General features: G+C 49.3%; 1 protein-coding gene across 2 annotated transcripts in view; it reads right to left on the reverse strand.

Annotated features, from left to right (window-relative positions):
* USP32 (ubiquitin specific peptidase 32) overlaps positions 1-20,180 on the reverse strand; it is a 1,504,025-nt gene that overhangs the window by 307,302 nt on the left and 1,176,543 nt on the right. For both annotated transcript variants that reach the window (XM_086954917.1, XM_086954918.1), the window contains exon 25: positions 928-1,039. In XM_086954917.1, the coding sequence (XP_086811043.1) occupies positions 928-1,039 (112 nt within the window). The remainder of the gene's footprint in view (positions 1-927; positions 1,040-20,180) is intronic.

A 20,180-nucleotide genomic window follows, 5' to 3' on the forward strand; every position in this document is an offset into this window, starting at 1 on the left:
TTTGGCTTGCAAATATGCTAGGAAAAAGATCAGATGATTTTTTGATATTCAAGAACATTATGGTTTGTACAAATGCTGTGGCCTGCCTCTGCATAACATTTATTATCAGCTTAGATATCCCCAATAGGAAGGAACATTAACAAGTTCCAGCCCTAATACATTTTACTGACGCTACTGTTGGTTTCAAAATTAGACTCCATATACATATAGTAATTCAAACTGGCGACTACCAACAACGGTGCCAACTGCAAAAAAACGTAATTGGTGAAATGCTTGCAGTTACCTCAGCTGCTGATAATTATTTTCGGTCCCATTCCAGTTTATCATTGTTTCTCATTTTTCCATTACACTATGCTACTTGTTGAAAAAGCACTTTGACGCCTCATCGGGGGTAGAAAGAGCTTCATAAATGCAATTACAATACAATTATAGATGAGAACTAACCTTTACTGAAATCGGACTTAGTACTGCTCCAAAGGAAACAGTCCAAGCTGAACTGCCAGGCTATGTCCCCTCAAAAGGAGAACAAAAGCAACCCCAGATAAGTTTTGGCTTTATTGGGATTACTTGTAATGCTTTGTTTCAGTCTGTAGTTGCATAGTGGACAAAAAAAGGATAGACTGGAATAAGGCCTAGATTAGTTACCAGTTGCTGAGATTAACTCAAGCATTCCACATGTCACATCATTGTCTTTGCAGAAATCTGGAAATAACTACCTACAAATCATCAACTTTTATTTATGCTCAAGCAGAAAGTCATGGTGCATGCAATCTACTGGGAGAACCACAGTGACAAAAGTTTTCCACTATAAAACACACCATGAACAATACGTGAGTGATAAACATTAATGTTTTAAATTATAAGTGCTAATGTCTCTGCAATCTACATCCTATTCAGAAAAGGAAGAAAACACATTTAGTGTTTTACCTGTTTGCACAGGGCTAGAAGCAGAAGTAGGAGAGCCTGGAACTGGTATCTCAAATGCACAAAGAAAGCCACTTGCTGATAACCGTACCTTTTGGTTGTCTTGCGGAAAGTTCTTTAGCGTAAAAGAAACAAACAAAACAATTTTATTCTTAAAATAAAAAAATTCTGACATGTCAGACTATATACCAACCACTTTGTCAATCCTAGGTATTACAATTCGGATGCGTGTGTTTAGCACAGGCAGATAAGCATTTTTATGAGAGTAACTTCAGAGTATGCAAGTGCAGCATAGTTATTCTTGGTAGCAATATAAAACAAGCATTTGCCAGAGCAAATATGTCTGGTTTGATTGTAATACACAAAATAGGCAACAATTGGCACAATTATTCAACAGATGTAAAATTGTTAAGCAGAAAGATTGCAGCCATTTCACACAACAATGTTTTCTCTAGCAGAATGTAAACATGCACGATACGCCCTAGCATTTCAACCAGAGGCGCTCCAAAACGACCTATTTAGAAACAAAGAAAAGCAATGAATAAATGACACCAGGGGCATAGCCAAGGTGGCCAAGATGGCAGCATACCTTCTCCCGGTCACCTTTCCAACATCTGGCATCATCTCTGACCTGACAGCTGCATTTTGGTGCTCCAACTGCACCGGAGGAAGGTCCAGGTAATAGGGCTGCCAAAAGATCCGTCAGGAGTGGCTAGCCGGTACTGCGATGCCGAGGCAGGGCCCGACCAGGACACCGATTTTCACCACTAACTTAACCCGGTCGGAGCCAAGGAAGCCTGCAGTGGCAGCTTCTCAGCAATGGCGGAGAAGCGCCACCCCACTGCTTAGCGCAGAGCCAGCAAACTAAAAATAAAACAATGCTCTAGATAGCATCAATTTATTTTTCGTTTGCCGGCTCTGAGCCAGTTTGTGCATGGAGGGGCGGGCCATGGGAGGTGATTATTGTTTATTGTTCGATTACTTAAAATCATGACAATTTAAAAACAAACAAAAAATTTGTTTCATATTAATGCAACAAAAAATTTAATTTATTAACAAAATGCAATAGTATGTATAAATAATTATTGTTATTATTATTTTCACACAAGAAGCAGCTAAAGTATGTTTAAAAACGTAATGACATTATTGGTGAGTGTAAATCCCGCCCCGACTTTCAGTAAAACATACAAGGGCTTCACCAGTAAGAGTCTTGGAATTGAATAGGGGACGGGGGTTCCAGACCAGTCATGAAACTGAAGATTGTGGCGATGGTTCCTGCAAACCTACTGAGTTAAGTTTCTTTGCATTTTGGAAAGCAAATTTTGCAAACTTAACATTTAGCATTGTGTTGTTGGGGTTCATTGCTGAATTAATGGCTTGCCGGCATGAGCCGTGCTTGATCCATTCAGCTCCTAACAACCGCCTTCTATCCTTGAGAAATGCTGGGCAAACACACCACGTGCTCAATTGATTCCGTGTAATGAGGACAGCCCCTACAATTAGTGTCCTGATTTGAACGACGCCATGAAGGCAAGTGTTTTAAAAATGGCCATTCGCCCATCCTCAAGGCCATAAATCTTTTCTTCCAAACAGCTGCATAGGTGCTAGAAAGATATGGGGCCTCTGATCTGAGTTTGAGCTCAGTGATTATCGACCAGCCATGTTTTCGTTTAGACAATTGTGCCCTGTCCTGATTGAAAGACCAGAGGCAAACACTTCTTTTAATGGACAATTTAAGTGCCTGCTGGGGCGGATTGGTTCCCCAATATTTTTTTTTTTTTTTTTGAAAATCTGTTTATTAGCATAGTAATTGGAGCAGTTACACACATATTGGGACATAGCAATAATCAGGACGTCACATTCACATGTCTGCTCAGTATTTACAGGTGCTTAGTATCATTGATTTTTCCGTTTCGCGCAGAACCATTACAATTGAACAAACCCTGAACATACCCATACCCTCCCCCACCCGCAAGGAACCCTCCCGGCACTCTACTAACATGCGCATAAAGTGATATTTACATCCTGGTCATTTATTGCTCTGCACAGTACAGTTTTCGTCGTTCCCACACACATAGGTAAGCTGGGATAAATCGTCAATGGTACGGAGTTCACCGTACCTCAACACAGTGCACCTCATATCTTGAATGTCCTGAGGGGTTGGACCCATCCAGCCCGTGTGAATCGAACTATCCGTATCCCCCCCATCCTCCTCCCCTCCAGCCTCAAAGGTCCCCAACACAGTGAACCAGTCTAAGGAGATCAGTGTTTTCCTGAGACCTCTGTGTTCCTCTCGCTGCAGCGCCTCGCCCTCTGCCTTGCCCCACATTATTACCTCTGCTTTCCATAAGTCCGGGTCAGGGGGCCTGGGGGATTTCCACCTCAACTAAAAGGTCCCCAGGCCAACGGGCTCGGGAGCCAAACAAGGGTGCCCAACGTGGGCACAAGTCAATGTGTTCCATATTCAGGACGGGGGGAGCAGGCCTCTGTTGACTGTTACTTGATGGCCCGCTCTGGCGAGGTAGCCCTTGACAGGGTGTGCCCTTCTGCAACCCACCAGTAATGCGAAAAAAAAAGGGGGGGTCAGTTATACGTTACCACCCGGAGAGGGTCAATCGTGTCGCCAATCAGAACTCCTCTGCCATCTGGGCTGTAATCTTTGGGAACAGTTGCAGACTGTCCACTGACCCGGAAACCTCAGTGTGGGTGTCGGTGGTGACTGTGATCCTATCCCCGGTTGCTCCCGCGTTGTGAGCGGCCAGCGCTTCCTCCGTCAGTCGCATCCGTGGTGATGGAGATTGACCTGCTGCCCGGTCCCTTGGCGATTGGGTGTTCATTGGCGCGCTCTGTGGGGGGTGCTGGTTGGAGGTGGAAGGATTGTCTCGTCGATCCTGCGAGGGCCTGCGACCCTCACTACGGTCGCCTGCGATTGGGTCTTGGGAGGTTGGAGGGGTGAGTGTGACTTCCATCCATTCCTCCGCCTCTTCCGGCGAGTCGAAGAAGTGGGACTTGTTGCCGTGCAATATCTTGAGCCTTGCGGGGAATATAAGCGCATATTTCATATCTCTGTCCCTGAGTTTGCGCTTCACCCCCATGAAAGTGGATCTGGCTCTCTGTACCGTGGGTGTGAAATCGGGGTACACCGATATGTTCTTATTTTCGAAGCGTATGGGTGCCTTCTCCCTCGCCGCTCTTAGCACAGTGTCTCGATCTTTGTAGTGGAGTAGGCGCGCAATCAGCGGTCGAGGGGGTGCCCCGGGTTGCGGGGGTCGCGATGGCATCCTGTGCGCTCGTTCCACACTGTACAGGGCCGTGAGGTCTTCCTGGCCCACCAGATTCCGGAGCCAATCCTCCACAAATCGGGTGGGGTCCCTCCCCTCGCTTCTCTCTGGAATGCCCAGGATGCGGACGTTGTTGCGGGGGGCACGTCCTTCCGCATCGTCCACCTTGGCCCATAGCTGTTTCAGCTGCTTCTCCACGGCCTCCAGTTTCGTGGAATGCTCCGTCTGCTGGGGTATGAGGTCATTCAGCGCTATCTTCTGTTCCGAGACCCGCTCCGCCAACTTGTTATGGTCCGCCCGCAGTAGGGATAGGCCAGTCGCCATGCTGTCTATGCGTGATTCCAACGCCTCGCGTGTGGCGCGTATTTCGTTAAGGATGAGATCCAACTTGGCGTCCTGGGAGCCCTTTCCGGTTGGCGGGATAATGTCCGCGTTCGAGGAGGCCAGTGGGTCTTCGGAGCCCGTGGACTGCATGTCTGCTGCAGCGCCATGGTCCTGGTTCCTGCCCCTGTGCCTACCCATCGACCTGGTATGCAGGGCAGCGCCGGGGTAGCTGCAGTCGCTGATCTCTCCCTCCGCACTTGTCCACGCAGTGTGCGCCCAGGCTCAGCTGGATGCAGGCTAGCACGGTACAGACCTCGGGTGAGTTACGAAGTACAATGGCCAGCACGTGCAAGGTGTTGGCTGGCTGGTCGCGGCGTTGTCACAGGGCGGAGTGGTGATCTGCTTGCGGCCTCGCTAGTCGCTAGTGACCCGGCCGTGTGAGGTACAGGGGGGGGTCCATAGGCCTTAGATCACGACTATGAGGGGTCACTGTAGTGGCTGGTAACGTAGCAGGCGCCGGGTACACAGCGCGCGTCTTCTTCCACCCGCGTGTGCCTGGTCACCCCAGCTCTGGTGCGTGAGGTCGCAGGCCCCGCTGCAATATTGGCGTGTACTGACCGTGGGTGCGTGCCGCCTCGGGTTCTCCCCCTGTGTGATGCCTGCCGTTGCTGGAGCCTGAGGTGAGCAGGGTGTTGAGATCAGTATCCCGGGGGCCCGGACCCAGCTCCGGGGTGCAGTCAAAATGGCGCCTGCAGGATCGCTCTGGTGTCAGCTGTCCCCCGCCTCTCGGCGCGTTGCACAGGTAGCGGACTTTGGGCCTGAAGCGCCGATGGCGGGTCCCGTAGTTCTCTAGATCCGTCCTCCCCACCGGTGGAGTCGAGGGAGCGGACGCTTCAGCTGGGCTCAGTCCGGTGACGGCAGGGGCCGGAGTCCCGGGCGGCGCAGAGGGTCCCACAGCGGGGGAGGCCACCGGGCGTTCAGCAGCCCAGTGTAAGGAGCTGCGAGGCTGCAGGTGGGGCGGGGGGACCCTTCTGTGTGCCCCTGTAACGCGGTGAAAGATCCACCGCACCTCTGGTCCGGGGTCCGCCTGGAGTGAGTCGGCAGCCCGGGACGGGACAGGCAGGTCCCAAATTGAGGCCGAGGCCTCACTCTGCTCTGCAGGCCGTAACAGGTGCCACGGACTCGGCGCTTCACTGGCGAGGTCCGGGGGGGGGCAGCACCCCTCCGCTGCACTCCGCTCGTTCCCGGGGCTTCAGTGCACCGTGTGTAGGTGGGTTGCTATTTAGGATCGCAGGATAATTAGCTAATATTACGGGCTAAGGACGGAGCTCCGGAGCTACACGTCCACCATGATAGGCTCTTGGCCACGCCCCCCGGATTGGTTCCCCAATAATCCGTGGCATCGAGCAGTTTCAAAGAGTGGTCAAGGAAACATTGATGTTTTTGACTGGGGTAACCTGCTGATATTTCTTGCCACAACTTGGTCTCCAGGCTTCCTTCCCTTGAATTACGCAGTCTGTGGCACAACTTGATGAATGCACCTGCACCGACGCCCTCATGGTTCAGAAGGCTGAGCTCAAGCCTGATCTGAGCCGGAGAAGCCGATTTCGGAAGGTGCCAGACTCGTTTGTAAATTTTGGTTGTTTTATTCAGCATTGAAGAGTCGCTCCCTAACATTATTTCGTGGCAGTAGGTTAAACAGTTTGTAACCTTTGCCTTCATAACTGTCAGGAGGGGGGATAAGCTTGGGCCAAGTAACTGTGCCGAAACTTTCATAATTGCTGCTTCAAGGGACAATGCTTCTGTTTTAACTGCTTCTTTCTGTTTTACAAAAGAGCCCTTGGAATCCATGGGATTACCCAGATATTTATATGATGTCACAGTTTCAATTTTTTTGCCGTCAAAGAACCACCCACCGGTTTGCGGCTTCCAATTCCTGAAGGTGATAGCTTTCGTTTTTGAGAGATTTAATTCCAGAGCATTACTTGATGTAAAAGAAAGCAGCTGATCAAGAAGTCTTTGTAAACCGACCCTCGTGTGGCTGAATAAGACAAGATCATTGGCATAAAGCAAGTTGCTAATTCGGGATCCACCAAATGAGGGGGGATGAGAGTTGACCTTGTCCAATAGATGGGATAAGTCAGAGATAAAGAGATTAAACAAAAGAGGGGCCAACACACACCCTTGTTTGACTCCACAGAGAGTCTGTATTTTACTTGAGACGTGTGACCAGTCGCACAATTTGATACGAATCCAGGTGTTTGAAAGAAGTTAGATTATTAATTTTAACAGGACACTCGGGATTCACCATTTTTGTAATTTGTGCATTAAAAGATCCCTAGGCACCCGGTCGACGGCCGTTTTAAAGTCAACCAAGCAGCAGTGCAATGGCATTTTTACAGATGCTGCTTTCTCCATAAGTATGGATAGGGCCAGTAGGTTGCTAGTAGTGCCCGATTTGGCCACAAAGCCGGTCTAATTCAATGGCAGCCGCTGAATTTTTAGCGCCCAGGACGGCAGATCTTCCAACAGGCTGGCAAAATACTTGGAGTCTACGTCTAGGAGTGCTATCATCCTGTAGTTTTTAGGATCGGCTCTTCTGCCTCCTTTAAAAATTGGGGGAATTATTGCTCCTTTCCAGGAATCTGGTATATCGTAGGTGTGTCGGCAATGCAAAAATAGTGGGGCCAGATATTCAGACCAAAGCGTAGGATCAGCTTTAAACAGCACCTGCGGGAGCCCATTAGGGCCCGGGGCCCCATCAGAACGGGCATTGGTAATAGGGCGAGTAATATTTTGTCTCATGCCTTCATGAGAAAACCAGAAGTTTGAAAGTAAAGGGTCTTACTGGAACGTCATTTCCTCTTTATTATTAAGTGAGGTAAAGACATTGGGTATATTATTTATGATTAATGTGCCATTTCTCTTTGTGTTCCATGGTGAGGTGATGTTCAATTGACCCCTTTCTTTATTTTGATCTTGAAAGTGCACTGTTAGAAAAAGGGCCCATTCAGGTTCACTTATGTTGGAGCTGCATTGGCCGGTTGCGCCCAGTGTCCTCCTATTCACCAGTGTCCAAAAGGGTTTGGGATTCGAGTTTTTGCTCGCATGGACTAGTTTCAACCAGAACTGGTCGGCAGCTGTGTGTTTTTGTCCCTGATAAATGATATTCTCAATGCTTTCTGAGCTTGCTTGTAGACAGCGAATGCATTAACATCACCCGGGCGTTTCCTGGCGGAACGTAATGCAACATTGCGCTTGGTCTTTAATTTTTTTGTTTCTGCTGTAATGGGGGATTGTACAGGGTATGGAGATTTGCGTACTGAAAGCGGAAATTTACTCAACAATTGTTGGACGAGGAGCTCCCATATTTTAATTGGATCAATCTCACCTGTGCTCCATTCTCCTAGGAGAGATCTACATTTGTCCATTATTGCAGGGAGTAGATGATCCGTCCATTTCAGTCTTTATGGCCGCGGAATAGGGCCCCTGGCAGCCAGTCCCAATCAGGCTTTACAGTGGGTTGGCTCTCTATGACGGACTCATCAGACTCTGTTAGAGAGCTGCTTCGAGCTGATCTCAATATCGAAAATGGTGGGTTTACTGATTGGATTGCAGGAACCAAGGCACTAGTCAGAATTGAGGGGTTCCGAAGGTCGGTAGGTGTTACTAGATTTATACCCCAGATGTTGAATTGCTCTGTCTGTGTTAGTACCAGGTCCTTTATTGCTTCGGTTGCCAAAGTTATCAAGGTGGTTTTAATTGATCGGTTGCTGTTGCTAGGTGTAAATCCAATAGATATTATGTTGCTAGTTGCCAGTTTTGCTTAACTCTGGAATTGATTTAAAAAGTCTGAGAATGGGGTGTGGCTAGCAGCCGAGCAAAATGGCTGTTTCGTTGAGAAGCTCCGGGGATAACGCGGCCCTTCCGAAAATCCGAGCAGTAATCCGATCATGTACTGACCTCCAGGGGCTGGAACCGATGTCCGCGGCCAGGCGGCAACAGCTGGTGGAACTCCGGTGTTAATCCGTAGCCGGAAAGTGGTGAAAACAACGAGTGCGTAGGAGCGGCCGATCTATAGGACGGAGACCGGGGACTAAAGATTGAGAAGGGGCCGACTTGAGGCACGGGTGAGCCGGAGCCCGCGAAACGGCGTGCCTGTGACGAGTGACACCAACAGCGAGGCTCAGAGACGGAACCTATAGTAGAGAAGCGGCAGGGAGTACGAGATGAGTCTGCACTCCCACAGCAGTCGACATTGCAATGATAACTTTGCTGCGGATCGGGACCGTGCGGACCGAGCGTGAAACTCGCGTCGGAGGAGCCTGAAGCAGCGCACAGAGACAATCTAATAAGTAGGCAGAAAGAGGTGATAAACAGTGTATTACCACCCCAGGAAGCCGAACAAGTTTTCCTGTGAGGGAATAGCGGACCCTTGGCGGTGGAGAACGAGCGTCACAGCGACGGATCATCGCTTGTAGAATCGGCAACAACTGAGGTGGTGACGCTGTTCCTGATGCTGGTGAAGCCACATTGAGACCCAGTAACTGCGCCATTATTGATTTTTAATGCCTGCTGAGGGAGCACAGCAAGCGCACCGGTGGGACCAGAGGCAAATACAGCTCGCAAACTAGAGCTGCATTAAGACTGAATTGTGAATACCGCAGCTTGCTGGCCAGACACACCCCTCCAGCACAGCGCGTGCAGACCTACAGGGGCCTGTAAACCACAACCAAACCCCTGACGCCTGAGACCACTACAAAAGTTTGCACAACAATAAACTCCATTTGTAGAGCCAAGATAGACATTTCACTACAGTGGCGGACAAACAGAAGCGACAAGAGACAGGGAGTTGCAATACAAGGCGACCAAAGGCAGGGAGCCATATTTTGAGAATCCGCCGGAGCAGCGGGAAAGCTGCAGTGGAGGACACTCGGTAACTACACATAAAGTGGGGGAAAACGTAGACAGACCCACAGCAACCTTTCCACAATACATTGTCAGGCGGCAGACTCGCGCTGCGCAGGGAGTCGTCCACTCCACACAAAGGGCGTCATGGCAGGAAGGGGTCCTAGGAACAACGCCACACAAGCTAAACTAGACAAATATGCCTTTGAAAAAAGCTCGATACCGCAGTCAGAGGGACGCACACCTACAGGTAAAAGCCCGGAAGGAGACAGGGCGAAAAAAATCACTCTTGAAGACATCATGAAGGCACTGTCTAACGTTCAAACCACGGTGGGCTCTACCGACGTCTCACTACTACGAGCGGATCTTCACAAAATGACGGACAGAGTGAAAGAAGTGGCGATAGTAACCAAATCATTAGTAACGGACACATCTGAACTACAAACAGCCATCTCCCAACTGCAAAAAGACAACAAATTGCTTGTGGAGAAACTCGACAACCAGGAAGGACACGCAAGACGGAATAATGTACGTATAATTGGCATTCGGGAGACAGAAGGCAAGCAAGCAATGGACCTATAAGTGGAGGAGCTAGTGAAAACAACCCAAGGGACTCTCCAACTTCTTTTCAGTGGAGCGAGCGCACAGGGTACCCGGCGGCAGACCAAAACCGCCCCCCCCCCCCCCCCCCCCCCCCGAGACCAGTACTCGCAAAGTTGTTTAATTAGAGAGACAGGGACGCAATCCTACAAGCAGCAAGGATCTCTCCACCCACACGAGTGCAAAACTCTACAATAACCTTTTTCCCAGACTACACAGCAGCGGTGTCCAGACGCAGGAGAAGTTTCACAGAGGTTAAAAAAAATTTGAGTGCCCAGGAAATGCCCTATTCTATGCTCTTTCTTGCAAAACTTAAAGTAGTTGCAGATAGGCGGACATGGTTTTTTGAGACACCAGAAGCGGCGCAGGACTGGATCGAGGGATGGCGACCTGTGGGGAACACAAATCGCGGAAGCAGACATCACCGCCGACGAGAAGGAGAGGAAGACCTGGGAACGCAAGGAACAAGACACTCAGAATCGGAACAGACACCAAGCCAGGAGAAGGAATAGATGAATGGACGATGCCATCACCACTTGAAAGACTACCGGCGGACAGCACAAACAAGTAACAAGACCACGGCTGGGCCGGCCAAGGTGGCAGGCTGAGGTGGACCTTGGAGGGCAAGAAGGACTGGGGCCTCCACTGGACCTCTTACCCCGGACAAGCTTTTGGGAGGGAAGGAGCACTATGCTACGTTGGGGTGGCGGGTAGTTCCAGAACCGCTAAGCAGGGAGGCAGGGAGGGCGGGGAGGGCTAGGGGAGGGAAAGTTATTCGTTTTTGTAGTTTGTTGGCGATTGTTAGAGGCAATGGTAACAGAGGGAAACAGCTATCATATGATAGGCTTTTAGCTCAGACGTTTCAACACACACTAGAGACATTGCTTTATCACACACATGACGAGAGATATCCGAACGCTTCCACACACTCCAGCCACGCCTGCGCGGCGGATCCATTATTTGATACCCAGGGACTGGAGTCCCTCTTGTTGCCACACTTGACTTATGGCGTCGGCCTCAATATCTAGTGACCCGGGCGTTACAACACAAGAGACATCGGTAAACCCCCTTAAAATTTTAACATGAAACGTGAGAGGGCTGGGTGACAAAATAAAGAGGGGATTGGTACTGCAAGCTCTGAAGCACCAAGGCCCGGCGCTGGCGCTTCTGCAAGAGACACATCTCACGGGAACGGCATGCAAAGCACTGGATAGATGGGGGTATAAAATGGCTGCACCCTCCGCATTCTCCTCAGGATCTAGAGCAACGGTCTTCAATCTGTGGGGTGCGACCCCCACGGGTGTTGTGGAGTCCTGGGAAGGGTGTCGCAGATTCTGCAGAGTGCAGATTCTGGCATTGGGCTGATCGGGGGTGCTCACGGCGGAGGCCTAATTCACACCGAGGTGTGAAAAACATCAAAGCCTCATTAACAAGTAAAAGGTCTTTTAAAGACCTGTCAAATACTTGGGTGTGACTGTGTGTGTGTCCCTGAAGCTGTTACAGCTGGGCTCACATACACGAGCTGGGGGGCGGAGGGGGGTCTGGGGGAGTGGCTGTAGTGTAGCCCTTTGAGTTCAATGGATGTTGCGCACCGGGAGCTGTGGGTCCTGTGACACGTCCCCCGCTCCCAGCAGGGAGGCACAGAGATGCCCTCCCATGAGCGGGACAGAAGAAGGAAGACGACGCAGAGAGATACTGATACCCCCCCTCCCCCTCATGAGAGAGGCACAGAAAAGGTGGGTGGATGAATGATGGGTGGGTGGATGGATGGATGGATGTAAGGCTGAAGGATGGATGGATGGATGTGTGAAAAGGTGGGTGGATGAATGATGAGTGGATGGATGGATAAAAGGCTGAAGGATGGATGGATGTGTGAAAAGGTGGGTGGATGAATGATGAGTGGATGGATGAATGAAAGGGTGGATGGATGAATGATGGATGTATGGATGGAAGGATGAAAGAGTGGATGGATGAAGGATAGATTGGTGAAGGATAGATGTATGGATGGAAGAATGAAAGGGTGGACGGATGAAGGATGGATGGATGAAAGGGTGGATGGATGAATGATGGATGGATGGATATGTAAAAAGATGGGTGGATGAATGATGGGTGAATGGATGGATGAAAGGGTGGATGGATGAATGATGGATGTATGGATGGAAGGATGAAAGGGGGATGGATGGAGGATAGATTGGTGAAGGATAGATGTATGGATGGAAGGATGGAAGGATGACAGGGTGAAACGATGAAAGGGTGGACTGATGATGGATGGTTGAAAGGGTGGATGGATGAATGATGGATGGATGGATGTGTAAAAAGATGGGTGGATGAATGATGGGTGAATGGATGGATGAAAGGGTGGATGGATGAATGATGGATGTATGGATGGAAGGATGAAAGGGTGGGTGGATGGATGAATGATGGATGTATGGATGGAAGGATGAAAGGGTGGATGGATGAAGGATAGATTGGTGAAGGATAGATGTATGGATCGAAGGATGAAAGGATGGACGGATGAAGGATGGAAGGATGGATGAAAGGGTGGATGGATGAAAGGGTGGATGGATGAATGATGGATGGATGGATGTGTAAAAAGATGGGTGGATGAATGAAGGGTGAATGGATGGATGAAAGGGTGGATGGATGAATGATGGATGTATGGATGGATGGAATAATGAAAGGGTGGACGGATGAAGGATGGATGGATGAAAGGGTGGATGTATGAATGGATAAAAGGTTGCATGGATGAACGATGGATGGATGTGTGAAAAGGTGGGTGGATGAATGATGGGTGGATGGAAGGAAGGGTGGATGGGTAAAGGATGGATGTATGGGTGGAAGGATGAAAGGGTGGATGGATGAAGGATGGATGTATGGATGGAAGGATGAAAAGGTGGATGGATGGATGTGTGAAAGTGTGGGTGGATGAATGATGGAGGAATATGATGAGGTCTAACAGGCGCATTTATGGTTGTCAAAAGTTGATGATGAGGAGTACCAGTTTCTAGAAACTTTTGTCGGAAGGGGGTCCTTACGCCTAAAAAGGTTTTACAAGGGGGTCTCGGCATCAAAAAGTTTGAAGACCTCTGATCTAGAGGAACAGGCATCCTGATTAGGAAGACGTCACCATTCATGGTCTTGCAGACAAGGGTGGATGATCAAGGGCGATTCGCAGCAGTACAGGGCAATGGGAGGGCAGACTCCTGAATATAGTGTCGGTATACATACTGCCGGCACTCCACTCGTTGGCTCTACCGGCGCTCGGCGAATTCCTACTCGCGTTGCCAGCGGGGGACCTTATTGTAGGAGCGGACTTTAACACCACAATAGACGCAGCTCTAGACAGATACCCCACTCGATTGAAAGCACCTGGACCTTCAGGATTCCAGGGGTTTATAGAAGCTATGAGTCTAGTAGATATCTGGAGGCACACACACCCCAATACTTGTCAATACACATACCATTCCATGGTACACAATAGTCTTTCCTGGATAGATTATTTTCTGATGCTGGGCACCAGGCTCCAAAACATCGAGGAGGTAGACATAAGACCCAGAGGCATTTCGGATCATTCCCCGATAATACTGACACTCTCATGTCAAGAAAAAGCACGCCGGCGATTGTACCCCATTTATCCAGGTTACATTAATGTTCCTGCCATCAAGAAAAAACTCAGCAAAACTACCAAACACTACTTTGAGGAAAACACGACATCGATTGATTCGGCCGCAATAGTATGGGAAGCTTACAAAACGGTGTTTAGAGAGCAAGCGATTGCATCCATCACCGGACACAAACGGTCACAGCAAAGGGAATTGGTGGAGTTGGAGTTGGCCTTCTCGGAGGCGGATAAAGCGTACACCTTAGACCCAACGCAAGACACAGCACATACCCTAAGTATCCATCAACAACAGCATAGAGACTACCTCAAAGAGCGGACCATAGACAACATCACAACGGTCAAAAACAAAATTTATGATATAGGAGACAAAGCTGGTAAAATGCTAGCATTGCTAGATAGGAAAGGAGAGGGCACATAGGGAATACAACACCTGCGGTCGCGGGAGGGAACTCTACACTTGCACCCGGAAGATATAGTACACACACTAGCAGAACACTTCCGAGAGGTATATACCCCAACTGTAACACTGTTAGAGGCGGAGATACGAGACTCCCTGAGACATATCGAAATGCCAACTCTGACACCGGAGACGGCCTTAGAGTTAGAAGCGGAATTAACTCTTGAAGAATTGCAAACTGCAATTAATCAGGAAAAGCTCTGGGACCCAATGGAATACCCATAGAATGGTTTAAGCAAATGCCGGAAACAATAGGCCCAGCCCTATTGGCGATGTATAATGAGAGTTTGGAGAAGGCCGAACTTCCATTGGATAAGCGTATCGCGACGATAGTGGCGTTCCCAAAAACCCGGGAAACCACAGACGGAGTGTGCGTCATACCGCCCGATATCATTATTAAACGCAGAAGCAAAAATTTTAGCAAATAGATTAATGATCCATCTCCCGCAATTGATACACCCAGACCAGTCCGGTTTTTTGCCCCACAGGAACACAGCACTTAATCTCAGAAGCGTGCAAGGGGTGTTAGCAAAAGCCCCATTGCTAACAGAACCGGTGGTGGTGATGTCATTGGAGGCGAGAATGGCATTCGATATGGTGGAATGGCAATATTTATTTGGAGTGCTAAAACGTATGGGTTTTGGTCCTAAATTCTGTGCATGGATACGACTCCTGTAAACCAAACCCGTGGCCCGAGTGACTGCTAATGGCCACATATCAGACGAGATACCACTGGCACGGGGAACACGCCAGGGATGTCCCCTGTCACCGCTGTTATTTGCACTAGTACTAGAACCCCTAGCGACACTGATTAGGGCGACCCCGTTACTGAAGGGAATCAATTGGAGGGAGGGATGGGAAGACCGTCTCTCACTTTACGCGGATGACATGCTAGTATATCTTACAGATCCAGAAAACGGCATACCAGAACTTCTTAATATTTGTAACACCCACGGAAGACTGTCAGGATACACAATAAACTGGTCTAAAATCGGTCATCTTCATTTTAAAGAGGCCGATACCAGCACTTTCCAAGTAAGTGCCCATTAATGATTGCAGAGGACTCATTTAAATATTTAGGGATACACATCACCAGAAACGCAGCAGATTTCCTTACTAAGAATTTGACACCACCACTGGAAAGACTAAGACGCGATGTGACACACTGGGCGTCGCTGCCCCTTACACTGCCCGGGATAGCTGCATTTTACAAAATGAAGGCCCTCCCTAGAGTCCTCTACATCCTGGAAAATACGCCCAATCCGATCCCACCCCGCTATTTTAAACAAGTAGCGGCACAAATATCGACCCTTCTTTGGGGTAACCGCCCGGCTTCTATCGCTCAAGCGAAGCTACATAAAAGCTGGTACGACGGGGGGATTGCACTTCCGAATCTCCAAATGTACTACTGGGCGGCACAACTCAAAGTCATAAACCACTGGATCCATGCACCCCATGATGACCCAGCGTACAGAGCAGATAGGGCACAACTGGGAACGAATAACATTTTAGCAGTGCTTTATGACAAAGGAGCAGTCTCGAAATTAATAGGACCTACTAAACACACTGCCCTGGTTTGGCACGCGGCGCAGGCTCAGCAGGGCTGGGGAGGGGTAATAACCAAACTAACCCCACTGTGGGATGTCAAGGTGTTAGGACACTTACGACGAAGTAAGGGCTTCACACAATGGGACAACCTAGGCATCTCCACAGTGGGAGATTTGTGGGATAAGGGAACAGTGATACCATTTGCCCAGCTCCAACACCAATATAACCTGGGCCCGAGTGAGAAATTTAGATACATGCAAATACGACACGCATTAGTGAAGGCGGTCCCGCTAGACACCGAGATCCCGGAAGCATCCCCGCTGGAAGACCGGTTGCTCACAGATCACATGCAAAAAAGTGCCACATCATTTACATACCCGAAACTACTTAATAACCTACCAGACCCCACAGGTATACTAGAGAAAAATGGGTGACAGAGATAGGAGAAATAGACGATCAGGAATGGCAGGAGGCCCTCGCTTCTCCCAAAGAGGTGGGAATATCTGCCCGGCTTAGATTAGTACAACTTAAAATTCTACACCGCATATATTACACTAGGACCACTTTACACAAATTACAGAGAACACCACACCCATTCTGGCTAAGTGGCTGCCGGAAGGAAGAAACCTTTCTCCACACCCTATGGGATTGTCCAGTATTAATAAGCTATTGGCGGCAGGTGCTACGCACCATATGACAGACAATAAAGGTGTCACTCTTGCCAGAACCGAGAAGGTGTTTACTAAACATATGGGAGAAGTGGGGAGCAGCAAAGGTACCGACGCTGTCAACATGGTGCAGAAACATGGACCTGACGATGGTCACTGAAAGCGCAGTGTATGCGGCATGGGGATGCCCAAGGAAAATGGAATAAAATATGGGCGGCGTTGAATACTTTCCGACGGTATATATGTGAACCATTGCCAGAATTAGATGCAGATAGTTCAGGCGAAGAGGGAGAGTAAGAAGAGAGTAGGGATTGAAGTGGGGCAGGAATCAATCGGAGTAACAATGTCTGTATTAAATTTAGCGAAGAATTGTCTAAAATATGAACCGTGATCTAAACGAACTGGAAGCACGTCTGATAAATAAATGTATGTATTGCCGAATTTCTATTTGTTTCAATAAAAACAGGTTTAAAAAAAAATAAAAAGTCTGAGAATGTTCCCACGATTCAGGATATCATGCCGGCCTTGGGAAATATACTCCGGGTCAAACAACAGTTTGGACTGGTTCCCTTCTTTGCACCTTTGGCTCCCTGTTGGGACGATGGTGAGGGCTGGTGAATTTGTGGTGTTGTCTGCTCCCCAATAGTTTCCAAAAGATTTTTGTGGGGGGCCTGTCTTTTTGCTGGAGAGGTTTGGGGACACTTTATTGAAGATGGTTTTGCTACTAAGGGATATAAGACTTGCTTTATTAAGGGTGATTTTACACTTGGTGGCAGGGCCCAGGGTCGTAGTTGGAATTTTTCGACGCCTTTCCTCTGCGTCGTGTGCGGGATGACCTGTGACGTGTGCTAGACACTCTGGGTTCTTCCCTGATCTTGTCTTGCCTGCTATCGGCAGGATAGATGTAATAGCACTGGAGGTAGCCATTAGGATGTCGTTTGTGGGAGATGTAGGAGAGTAGGGTCTGCAATCCTATGATCACCCAGATTTTTTGCTTTTGTTTCACTGGTTTACGACTTTCTCTGGCTGTGGGCCTGCCAATCAGACCCACAGCCTAGCTGTTCTCTCACTAAATTACAACGTGTACCTTAGGTGCATTATCCAATTGGTACTGGGCCACCTTATCAGACCCTGTAACTCAGGGCATAGGTGTACCCAGGGCCTACCAGGGGCTGAAGCATGTATTATGCCACCCCTGGATGGCCATCTAAATCTGACACAACTGGCTGCACGACAGCTGGGGCAAGGTGGTGTAATCACCCTTTGCTTTAGATATAGTATACCTATAGCTAATCCTAAAAATGGACACACAGATTCCTATCAGTCACTCCTATGGCAGGCCTTGACAATCCTGAAGGCAGAGTGCTTGGAATCGTGTGAAATGGTGCTCTGGCATGAGCTGAGCCCGTTTGCAGCTTGCGGAACCAAGTCCTAATAGCTGTTCCATGATAACGCATACCATATACTCTTAAGTGCATTATAATCCTCGCGGTTAAATGCTATCTCTGGTATTGCTTTATCAAAACATATCGAGTAAGGTGTCATACGAATTGGAATACTAACCCCTCGCCAGTTCTGGCGACGGGGTTAGCATTCCACCCTTCTAGAGGGACACGACATATATGTAACTGTGAACCGCGGTTAAAGTTAACTGAAGCCTCAGCTCCACAAAATGGATGCTGCCACCACAGACACGAGTCTGACCTCCTGCTGCTGGGAGTCCTTCCAGCGAGGAGAGCTTGGACAAAGGGTTTCCTGTCAGGGGCGGTGCTAGCACCATCCCAGACAGGGTTTTGTGTATCCTGGGTAGGCAGGGCTTTACAGGAAGGTGACTGCAAGTGGCACCCCGGTGCTCACTACGCATCTGCCGGCTAGAACCAGTTCCAGGGGCACACCAGCCCCTGGCCTGGGGAAAGTCCGGCATGGGAGAGGGGTGTAACCACCCCCCTTCCTGGTCCCACCCCTAGGGCAGGACCTAGTTGCGTACCCACCCCTTTCTTTAGGATAAAGGCAGGAGCGGGGACCCTTCCAAATTAGATCATCTTTGAATCAATAAACTACTTTCTACGAAAGGAACTCTTGACTTCTTCTCAAGATTTCTCCCTTGTGGCTAAGGAGTAGTCACCCTGCATCCGCAGGCACCATCTAAGAACTCTGCGGTTTGCTGCACGTCCTTCCTCAGGAATCCGACCGACCAGCACGACGAGACCCGGCTTCCCTGGCACCTCTGACCTCTACCTACCTCTACAGCTAAGCTGAGAACCGTAGGTGCAACGAGACCTCGAGGGACCGGCCATCATCAGAACTGCACGACTTCTATCCAGCACGACCGCCGAGGGATCCTCTGGTGAGTGCTCTGGGGTCCGAGAAGCCCCGACCCTGAGCAGCTCCAGCATCGAAGTCCAGCCCCCCAGCATCTCCACGATCTGCGTGGGGCCCTTCTGCTTTTTGCTGCTCACCGCGTTGTCTGGCTACTAGCCCACTGGCTTGTGGCCTTCCCGACGACGATCAACGACGACAACACTGCTGGTCTGGTTGCTCCAGACTGGCCCTTGCTCCCTTCCAAAAGAGGAGCACCCCGGACCCTCCTGGTCCACCCCAGACGCCATTTTAGGTCCACCGCGTGGGCTTTTATTTGCCAAGACTTGTTGCCCCAATCCTGGGTCCAGCGACGTCGACAGCATCAACCATCGTGGGACAGCTCGCACCTCCATCCTGGTCGCCGACAACGCCTCCTGGTCCGTGAGACTGCAGAGCCCAGCGTCGCCCACTCACCTGGTCGAGGTGACTTCGCCCGGTGCCATCCTGGTGCCCACACAATCACTGGCTAGTGATTAAGAACTTGGTCCCCTCTGCTTTCAGGTGTCATCCATCTTCGATCCAGGCTTGGATCACTCGAACTATCTTCACTGGTCGCCTGCCAGCAACTTCTTTCTTCAGGCTCCTGGTTCGTCAACGAGGATTCCCGACGTCTTTTCAGACCTATGCAGCTGCAGCCCCTGGGCTAGGTAACTTCGGCATTTCGGTGCCCCAGCATAGCCTCACTATCTAAGTGTCCAGATCCACTGTCGTTTTCGACCTACCTTATCGGGTTCGCCCGAGAACACTAACTTTGTCTTTACTAGCCTCCATAGACTTTGTCCCGCATCCCGCGTGAGAGTGCACACTCTGCACCCGAGTCCCCTAGGCCTCCTACTAGTAATCTGAAGGTTCAGTAACGTCGTCCTAGCGATTCCAAAGCCTATTAGTCCAGTCCTTACCTGCTAGTAATTTCGCATTCCACTTTCAGAGTATATGGTTTTTCGTGCCCCTCGGGCATTTGTGTAAATTGTGCAACTTAAAGTATTTTCGTAAGAGTTTTGTTGTGTGCTTAGTACCCTGTCCTCATAAAGAGTACAGGGCTGTTGTGATCTAAATAAATACACTGTTTATTTTCATAACACTTGTGTGGTGTCCTTTCACTTGGTGTTCAAGGGATATATGTGATGGTATAACAGCTGGCTTAACACGCCCTCTAGAGTTTAGCCCGAAGACTGCTCGTATCCACGCTACTAGGAAAGCTGGTCTATAAGGTTGACTTACAACCAATCACCATAATGGTTGTTTGGACTGATACAAAGTGCTCACTAGAATAGTGAACATTATATATCATGCCAACTTCTCACAGGAGACGGGCTAGCCTGATCTGTTTCGGTCATCTCGTTGGGTGGAGGAAGGTCTCCTTTTAGTGATGTTTGGGGAGTAGGGTTGAGAACTTCAATTTAGTCAGACCAAGCGTTTAGTGCAGGTTGTGGATTTGTTAATGTTGTTTTTTTTATACAAAATTGATTGTTGGGACAAGGGCTGGC

The sequence above is a fragment of the Lissotriton vulgaris genome, chromosome 2_1, assembly GCF_964263255.1.
Source record: "Lissotriton vulgaris chromosome 2_1, aLisVul1.2, whole genome shotgun sequence".
Taxonomy (NCBI): Eukaryota; Metazoa; Chordata; class Amphibia; order Caudata; family Salamandridae; genus Lissotriton; species Lissotriton vulgaris.